This window comes from Rhipicephalus sanguineus, chromosome 5 (genome assembly GCF_013339695.2).
Source record: "Rhipicephalus sanguineus isolate Rsan-2018 chromosome 5, BIME_Rsan_1.4, whole genome shotgun sequence".
NCBI classification, from domain to species: domain Eukaryota; kingdom Metazoa; phylum Arthropoda; class Arachnida; order Ixodida; family Ixodidae; genus Rhipicephalus; species Rhipicephalus sanguineus.
In genome coordinates this window covers 89183213-89193313 of record NC_051180.1, presented here as the reverse complement: position 1 = coordinate 89193313, position 10101 = coordinate 89183213, and the positions used below count along the sequence as shown (strand labels likewise).

The 10101-nt window shown below is 45.3% G+C and overlaps 1 protein-coding gene across 1 annotated transcript; it reads right to left on the bottom strand.

Annotated features, from left to right (window-relative positions):
* Positions 1-933: 933 nt before the first annotated feature.
* Positions 934-5666, bottom strand: LOC119394822 (putative nuclease HARBI1). The gene is made up of 3 exons (XM_037662126.2): positions 5186-5666; positions 4595-4736; positions 934-1915 (listed from the first exon to the last, which is right to left on the bottom strand). The coding sequence occupies exons 1-3, from the start codon at positions 5657-5659 to the stop codon at positions 1503-1505; spliced, it is 1029 nt and encodes a 342-aa protein (XP_037518054.2). The 5' UTR covers positions 5660-5666; the 3' UTR covers positions 934-1502.
* Positions 5667-10101: the final 4435 nt, after the last annotated feature.

Here is a 10101-nt window from a genome sequence, read left to right as displayed (position 1 = left end):
GCCAAACGCCAGTTCGGCAAATGCATGCGACTGCAGCGGAACTGGCCGAGGACCAGAGGCGTCTGCTGGCGCTTCAAGAGCAGATGCTCCTGCAGAACGCCCATCAATGGGAGGCAGTCCGGGAGCATCTCTCTGCGGTAATGAATGAACTAGATATTCCCGCGTTTTATTAGGAAATTCAAGCAGTCCATGGAAGATGCTGAAAGATGTGCATTTTGAGGTCCTAGCCTGTCGAAAAGCAGTTTCAAAACCAACCTAAGTGTAACACCATCGCAGCAACCGCCAAAATGTCACTGAAAATTTTGTTGATCTAGATATGCGTGCATGTCGAGTTGAACCACCGTAAATTGCAATGATGGCAATTGAAAAACCTCAAGACAGGGCTACGGTGGCCATGGAATCAAAGAAGCTCGTTAAGTTTAAAGTGGTAAATCATGGGGTGCACTAGAGCTTATTCATTATAAGCTAACTAAGCAAACGCCGTTTGCAAATGGGTGAAGAAAAGAAGAGCAAGGCTTTTGTCTTTCACATTCATGTGACTTGATCAGACCATGGCCGCTGTGATGCCTGCTGGTTGGTTATGCAAGCCAATCGTGGGGTGCATCCATAAGTAACTCCACATCAAGGCACTTCACAAAACTCTGTTCATCTTTTCAGATTGAAGCTGCACAGCGCCGGCAAGCAGACGCCCTAGTGGAAATTGCAACGGTCCTCCGGGATGCATTTGGGGGTGGGCAGCAGCCGCGGCGGACGCAGGGCGACTCGTAAGGTAAGTGAGGCTTCAGCAGTTTTCATTTTCCCTCTATGTTAATTTAAATAACGCACAGATGGACGTGGATGGCGCTGCTCATAAAAAAGACACAACAAAAGGGGAAAAAGTCGGTTACAGCTATTCCTGCAAAGAGCACGTACTGTCATTAGATGTTATGAAATGTCTACTCTGTTCCCAGTGTGAATAGTGCTTAAAACGATGCTCTGCGGTGCTATTTAAGGTGCATACACTGCTGCATGATAAAAAGGACTGTTTCCAGAGAGTTACACTCGTCTCAAACTCGCCCTAGTATGAATCACTGCGGCAACTGTGCACGCCTTTGCATAACTGCCTGATACAATAAGCATGCAGTCAATGAATGAACAGGCAGGTGGGACTGCATGCCAGCTGCGGCGGCTGCATTTTTGATAGAGGCGAATATGTTTGAGGCCAGTGTATTCAGATTTGGGCGCACGTTAAAGAACCCCCGGCGGTCGAAACTTTTCCGCAGCCCTCCACTACAGCACCCCTCATATTAATGTCATGGTTTTAGAGTGTTAAGCCTAAGCTATTATTATTACCAATGAACTAAAACGAATGTTTCATCAGAATACAAATCCTGTAAGAACATAAGTGTATGTGATAGGCTTATGATCGAACAGAATGCAAGTGGCTACTTTGCCACAAGATGGAAAAAAAAACTCTGCTTCTGTCTCATTTCTGTGCACATCTCACAGGGATGCAACACCCTTCATGTGCTGTCCTGGGAAGCAGTAAAACACCGCAGAAGGTGATCCCGCCTTTGCGCACCGGCCTGGTACATGCCAACTGCTGCCCCATCGTCGTCACCATCGTCGTAAAGGTCTGGATCTTCACGTTCCTCAGTACCAGGGATGTCGTCTGGCTCTGGCAGCTGCTGCCGGACACAAAGGTTGTGAAGCACCACACAAGCTGCAATGATCTTCGACGTGAAGAGTGGGCCATAGTACAGTGCCCTGTACCTCTGCAGGCACCGAAAGCGGGCCTTGAGGACTCCAAAGCACCGTTCCACGACACACCGCAGTGAGGAGTGGGCGCGATTGAACTGGGCCGCAGGGGATCCCGCTTGATGTGCTCCGGGGATGGGGTTGAGCAGCCAAGGCTGCAGCGGATATGCACTGTCACCTGCACAGGAAAGCGTTCCAATTAGCATAATATAAATAGGAATATGAATATATAACATTACTTTCTTACTTGTACGCATTAATTCTTTCGGGGGCACCGTGTGAGTGAAATGAACTGCTTGCCTTTTCTTTTGCAGCTGAACATATTGACAGAATTGCTTGCCTGGTTAGGTTAGCTAATTGCAGCTTTCAAAAGGCTCCAGCGAACAGAAAAAAAGCGTTTATTTTCGGATGGTTCGGCATTGACTAGATTCCTTTGTCAGGACGAATGACAACGAAGATGCTGAAGTGGAACCTTTAACTTTTTTCACAGACCGGGTGGGGCAAGTGGCAGAAGGTATGTCTTTGGCGGTGAGGATGTTGCGGTTGCCTTTGGTTACATGGAGATGATGCGGGGGACACAAACAGGCAGTATTGCCCACTTGATTTTATTTGGTCTTGTTGAGCTACAACTATTAATGTGGGTGATCTTGTCGGCTAGTTCGTTTAGCATATCAATTGACCAGGGAAACCATCGCGGCACATAATATTTCACTGTTAAAAGAAAACTATGTTAGAACACCATCGATTTCATTACCTGACAACATTCATACCTCTCGGTTAACTTGGCATGAATGTACCACTTACCCCATGCACACGCAGCATCATGTGATGATGACCATCGCATTACCAATTTTGTTTCTATGTATTTTTTCTTGGTATCTGTCTATTTTGTTTCTGACGAGGTGTTCCTACTGATGTATTTATGCACATTTTTTCATCCGAATCAATTTCACTTGTACCAATTTTGTTTCTATGCATTTTTTTCTTGGTTTCTGTCTATTTTGTTTGTGACGAGGTGTTCCTACTGATGTAATTATGTACATTTTATCACCGAATCAATTTCACTTGTAACAATTTTGTTTCTATGCATTTTTTCTTGGTGTCTGTCTATTTTGTTTCTAACGAGGTGTTCCTACTGATGCATTTATGCACATTTTTTCACCCGAATCAATTTCACTTGTACCAATTTTGTTTCTATGCATTTTTTCTTGGTTTCTGTCTATTTTGTTTGTGACGAGGTGTTCCTACTGATGTAATTATGTACATTTTATCACCGAATGAATTTCAGTTGTACCAATTTTGTTTCTATGTATTTTTTCTTGGTTTCTGTCTATTTTGTTTGTGACGATATGTTCCTACTTATGTATTTATGTACGTTTTTTTCACCAGAATGCATTTCAGTTGATAGTCAGCGCTTCGTGTGGTGCGTTGCACGTTCCTTGCTTCGTCTTCACCGCGCTGTTTCCTCTTTCAAAATATTAATGTGGGATGAAAGCAGTTTTCTTCAGTAACAGCTAAAATCGAGCTGTACAATTTTATTGCTACATGGCGCCTGGTTGTGTGTGCTTATGTGTATTTCTTTTTTTTTATGCCAGTTGTCATTTCTGTAAATAATCTGTTTTCCATGAAAGTAAGCTCCATCTCATGTATTCTCTTTCATTAACCTAGCCTCAAAGTGTAGCATATCATTTATATTTATTATTTAACCATTTCACAATAAAGGATCTACAACATTTCCACAGCATTTTCCTGTACCTTCCTGTTGCAGTAACAGTCTTTCCCGTGGTCACACAGAGACACGTTGCTATTACACACCTACAGTGAGTTAAAGTATTGTGTGCTGCCTTGGGCCTCAGCATTACAGGAGCAGTGCGACTTGCAGTGTCAAATGTGCACCTCATTCAGGGGAACTTTGGTGCCACTAAAGATAATCTACAACCAGGGTGCCCTGCTAGTACTGACATACGGAGAACAAGGGAACCCGAGAAGTTAGGAACCACGCAGCCCGTGATGGAATGGAAAGTGACAGACAACATTATGACAAAGGAAGACAGCAGAATGAATTGGACAACAAAGAGAGGTTGGTGATGTTGAGTGAGTGGGAAGAAAAGGTGGACTTGGGTGAGTTTTTAATGCATTGGGCAGATAACCGCTCATCTGTGAGAGCGGCAAAATGGGTACCGAGATATTAGAAATGTAGCCGAGGATAACAGAGCATTACACTGGGAGAGAGATCAAGAAATATGCAGGCATAAAGTGGAAAACAGCTAGTGTAGATATGACATTATTTCGGAAAGCCATCGTCACGTAGTGGACACAAAATGCGCTGATGACGATGCTAGCCAAATAGCTAGCATTGCTGGTTCTTCTTAGTATAATTTCTGCGATTCAAATTTTAAATTGCCATGCACCACCTTGGTCAGCACTTAGGCATGTTGAAATCTGTTCTTTCCTATAAGTATGAGCACAAACTTTAGTACATTTTTAGTTGCATGAACAGTTACTTCAACTCGCTTTGAAGTGATCAAGCTTTCGATGCCTTGGTACAAACCGTAACCATTTTTGTCATTCCCTGAACTTCTCAAGAATCAACGGACGTTCCCAGCACTGTTAATGAGCATGAGGACAGCACAAGCTTCTGCGCAACCATATCCGACAACACGACTCTAGGTTTCACTCGGCTTTTCGCGATTACGTCTTGTCACAATAAATTTCTTTTTGTTTTCTTTAATCAGTGCCCCTCCGTAACACCTTTCTCAGAAACAGTACAAGAGCCAGCAACAAAATTAATCAAATAACCATGACTGATGTATTTGCTACACTAACACACCCCACAAGCAGTACTCATCTTGCATACCAAGCAGGAATTCGCCACCCTGGCCACGGCTGCCAGCGCTGAACTCCCGGCTCAAGGTGGATGCCCTCCACACAAAAGCGTCGTGCACCGAGCCTGGGTATGTGGGCTCCAGGGCAGTGATGCGCAGGGTTGCGTCACACACCTGCAGAGTTTTGTGTGGGTTGGAAGGAAGCCAGCAACAGCAATACAACCAGCTACATGCAATACAGCTGTAACTCTGCGATTCAACACCCGTATTTCTCTCATGGTGATTGCCAAGCGCAGCTTTGATCGCCTTACGTTTTATTATGGCTGTCGCCGCATCTCTGCATATTAATGTCTATAAAATTGTGGTGCAATCACTACGTGTGATTTTTATTCCTGCATTTTTTTTCTTCAATACAAGAGAGTTACAACGATCAGATATTAAGCTCGATGCACCTCCCTTTAATCGTGTCATCACCCTTTACGAAACTAAACAGCGACGGAAACTTCGTTTACCGCGACTGCTGCGTTCTTTTTAATCGCTCCAAAATTAGTCGTTCACATTCCTCCTTTCTGCAATCGATTAACAGCATGCACAAGAATGAATAAGATTGAATTTGTCCTCACCACCATGGCGTTGAGGGCGTAATAGCCCTTGCGGCAAAAGTACGCCGCTTTGTTGTTGTCGTCCGTGTCGTACGGCGCCCGAATACAAATGAACGTGCCGTCGACCGCCCCGATGCAGCCTGCGAACCTTGCGTCCATGTTGAGAAAGCCTTCTTTCGCCGCGGCCAGTTCCTGGGCGCTGGCAGGGAAGGCGATCCACTCATCGCCGAGGCGCTCCACAATCGCTTCGACGACAGCGTGAATCGAGCGACTCACACTTGACTGGCTCGTCGCCAAGTCCTCGTCGCTTGCGATCGCGCCCTGGTAGCTGCCCGTAGCGAAGAAGCGAAGGGCACAAAGCACTTGCTGCTCGACGGTCGCGGCGGTTCGCGTACCAGTACGCCGCCTCTCCAGATCATGGCGAAGCTCTTCGCACAGCCATCGCGCCATGTCCTTCGTCAAGCGGTACCGCAGGCGGAACGTCTCCTCGGGCATCGAGAAAGCATCGCGGTGTTCGCGAAATTCTCTTTCTGCCTGCAGCTGCAACCACTGCACGATGAACGGCAGCGCCATTTTTTTCTTCCAGCGTTCTCTTGCGGCGAGAACCACAACTGCCACAACTTCGAACAAGTCAAATTCAGTGAGAAGTTTTCACTTTTACAAGCAAACTTTACATACACTACTCTGTGATATTATTAAACGAAAACATGCTTGTAAAGTAGCTCACGGAATGATATGTGCACATACGTATGTGAGGCGACACATCGAACGATCAACTCAATTTACAACAATATGGCGGCCAATTGTGGGCATTTCATCGTTCTCACATTTTAAGCTGCAAATTTGGCAGGATGCAACGTCACGCAACGTCATATTGACGCTACAAAGCGTGAGGTCCTGTGACGCAATGGGCGCCATCAGTGCAATGTCCAATCGTGTTGCAGACATGGCGGCTGTTCGTCAAACGAGCAGTAGTTTCGATAAACCGCAAGTTGACCGTAGGCACACCTCAGTACCATATTTCGGTTTCGTTGTTCAACCCAAACCTTTATTTCTACATGACAGAGTACGGCGAAGCGTTATTTTGGAAAAAAATAACAATTTTTTTTCGCGCGACGTCATCGCATATTCCTGTGTCGTAACGCTATTGCAGCGCCACAGCGCGAACAATCTCGCGTGACCAATCAAATCAACAACATGGCGGAATTTGACAACATGGCGGAATTTGACAATGTCCAGAATAGCACCCCAGGTTTCTTAAGCCCCCATGTCGCAGCGCCCCCCATGAAACTGCGGCGGGCGCATGTATTAAAGGCGAACATTATCTGGACGCGCTCTCCTTCGCGGCGGGCGGAGAGTGTCCACACCTAAATTATTTTTCTTACACCGTGATTGCGTGGCAGAAGCGTGTAATCACACCAGGCGTCAGAAAAGGTCAATTGCGCAACGGGTGGTTGGTCTAAAGGCTCACCAACTGCAAAGATCACTTGCATAATTGGTCAGCGTTATTAGCAACAACATCAACAAAGTGTGCAGCTACGCGGTTGCGCGTGCTGCCTGACGCGTAGTGGTTACTTCGCCAATTCGCAAAAGGAATTATGGCTTAGTGGACCCGTCGCAATTGTACTTGCAGTAGGCATTCTAGGATAGTTCTAAACGTTCCTTTCCTTGCGGCATGGCGTCCACCGAGACGCGAAGCCAGGCTACCGATTGAAAAGGCGATCCAAAGGGGCCCCCGATTACGCCATCGCGTTCAACTCTTGAAGGCGTAGCTCAAGCATCCTCTACGTTTTTGCTGCTTCTACTCGCTAGGCTTTGTGTTCTGGCGCCACTGTTGCATTTCGAAAACTGCAGTGTCCGGTGCCTATAGGGTGCGCGACCGCGCCCAGGCGATCGAAATACGCAGTTGCAACCGGAGCGACGCGTCTCCTGCGGGACGCCCTCCACACACTCTGCGATGGGACCGAGTAGAGTGCTAACGTGTCTCGTTAAACTAGTGGTGCGAAGAGTAGGAAGAAGCGGAGGTGGTGGCGTTTTAGACACAGCAATCAATAAGCATGAGACCGATCACCTTCGCTGCGTATCGAGCTTTGCGCAGCTTACAGTGCGAGCTTCGAGCCATTTTTTTTTGTCTTTTTCTTTCTATCTCTCTCTCTCTCTCAGCTTTTCTTTGTCTTTCTATATTTTTCTGTCTTTCTTCTCTTTCTCTCTCTTTCTTTCTTTCTCTCTCTTTCTTTGCACTCGTTCCCTCGCCCATCAGGGTCATTGCATCGCACGCTGGGCAAATCGGCTCACGTGTTCTGGGATTGAAGCAAAAGATGAAGAAGAGGACGAAGAAAGCGCGTGCCGGTTCATGAGGATGATAGTTTTCTGGTGTCGTCACACGGCATAACGAAAAGCTTAACGGCTCCTCTATAGAAGAGTCGTATACGAGTCAAGTAAAGAGTCACCGAAAGGAGTAACACATACTCTTTTTTCTCTAGACTGTAATAGTATATTACATCACTTAAGCTTTCTTGTTGCGATTTCTGTCTTGCAGTTGCACTATGCATTTACTATATGTATAAGTGCGCCGTGACACTTGGTTGGGTGCCCGACGTAGCCCTGCTCAGACGACTCGGCTTCCGAACTACCGGTGTCGCGTCCGGGACCGTGGCTTCGTGGCTCCAGTCTCGTTATGGAGGAGTGGTCCCTACGCGCGGATGGTTCGCCACCCTTCAGAAATATGGCAGGAATGGTGGCATCCCTACTATGCAGAAACGAGTATGGCAAATCTTGGCGCTGTTCCTGCTGTACCAGCACGACATTCTGTAAGACAGAAGCCCTGGCTCATCGCACGTAGCGCTCGTCACCGTCCATGGCGGCATGTAGCGTCGTAATGGACACTGGAAGTGCCCTCGCCGCGTCGTAGACTTTCTCGCTTGCATGTATAAATTTACTCAGTTCTTGGGAACAACGAACACTGGGTCATCACTGCAGGGACACTGCAGGAAGAGTACCTCAGATCGTGAATGAGAGTGGGAGACAGAGTGTAGGTTGCGGCATGCTGGTAATTCATTTTAGTATTTTAGCACACTTGTTGAACAAAACAGAGGACAGAGGAGCGATGAGTGCGTCCACATTAATGCGCTGTGTCCGTCTCGTTCTTCTGTCCTCTGTTTCCTTTAACAAGTGCGCTAATATAATAGTGATAGTGGGAGCCCGTTAATTCGAGTGTTGGGTCCTTGAAGTACGGTTGAACCAGCCATGGGTGATAGGCCATGAATGTTGCGGCAGTAGAATTTGTGAAATACCGAGAAAGAAAACTCTAGAAGGATAATTTGCATACAATCGAAAATAATCAAGTGGTGATTTTGGGTTTCTTTAGTTAAGTCTCCCGTGGCTTATTTGCAGCGAATCAAAAATAATAGTAAAAATACAAATAGAAGAATAAAATAATAAAAAGATAATCGCATGTCAGTCTCTTTGATTCCTTTATAAAATTAAATATGGCGTCATATATGACCCTGTTACAGCGACCCAGTGTCGACGCCCCCAGGGAGAGTAACACTGACACATAAAGCTGAAGCCCAAGTTTTCGAAAAAGACGCTTCAGAAACATTAGCCTTTGATTTTTATGTCTGCGACATTCTGTGAAAAGCTGCTCTACGGTTTGTGCTTGATTACATCGCGGGGACGGAACAAACCAGGCCTCCCTACTGAAAACGTTCCGTAAGTCAGTACCATAATTCCGTATGTTTGCGTATGATTCTTACGGAAATGTACGGAAAATATATGGAAAATATACGGAAAACATATGGATTCCGTACGAAACATATGGAATTATGGTACTGGCATACGGAACGCTTTCAGTAGGGCTGTGCAACAAAAGTTTAGTGATGGTATTCTGCATCGCATTTTAGTTAATGTAACTTCAAACTGCCTTGTGCTACACCATGCGCTGTGCCAGGGAAACCTAACATGCTGAAAATCTGAGCATGTCGCGCTCAATGAATGAATGAATGAATGAATGAATGTTCTTTATTGCACACATTATCTTGTACAAACTATGCACACAGTGTATGCTCCCATAGACAAAGTCTAGTGCGGGTCCCATTTAGAAATATACATAACAGAAACTGTAATAATTATACTAAAAGTAAACAAGTAGAAAATGAAAAATGATATCATCATGCAAGAAATAACGTTTGGCTACTAGCAAGAGTCAATTGAATTCGATTAAACAAAGGGAAAAAGAAAGAACATGACTTGGTAGTAAACACAACATAAAGTTGGGTAAAAGTGGTGCACAGATCTGCAAAATGAAACTTGGAGTTGCAAGTATAAATAGACAGCAGCAGCTCTGTGAACGCAGCCTGCCAGCCATTTTCTATGGCAGGCTGCGTCTGTAAAGCTGTTGCGGACGCTCAACTAAATCTGTCCAATAACAGTTCCCCTCAATACGTTAATCAAGGGAACAAGGATATCACAGCACTTCGCAAAGAAAACACAAAAACATAAAGAACAATATATGTACATAGTTAAAAAACATGTAAACCCAAAGTACCAGTCAACTCAAGAAGCAGAGCAAACTGCTTCAAGGTAATACTTTTTCAGTGATCTCGACAAGTTCTGGGTGTTCTTTATATAATGCGGTCTACCATTCCAAACTCTCACTCCGGCATATTGTAGTAGAAGATTGCAATAGGTGTTTTTGAGGGTGGTATATTAAAGTTATTAAAATTTGGTTCCTTGTTAGGCGTCGCGGGGTACAGAGTAATGAAATAGGGAATGGTTCATTGTGCTTTAAAACACTGGTAATGCGTGTAGCTAATCTTAGTTCCCGCACGAAATAAAAAGCTAAGATTTTCAACCTAGTAGTTTGGTACGTTCATACTATTGAGAGAGAGTTATCGTACGTATAGCTCGTTTTCACAACCGTCGTAATGGCTCAAGAT

Coding starts and splice junctions, on each gene's coding strand:
- LOC119394822 (XM_037662126.2), bottom strand. CDS start 5,659: ATGCCCGAGGAGACGTTCCGCCTGCGGTACCGCTTGACGAAGGACATG. Junction 4,737..5,185: donor ACGCCCTCAACGCCATGGTG/GTGAGGACAAAT, acceptor AAAACTCTGCAG/GTGTGTGACGCAACCCTGCG. Junction 1,916..4,594: donor GGGTGGCGAATTCCTGCTTG/GTATGCAAGATG, acceptor TTTCCTGTGCAG/GTGACAGTGCATATCCGCTG.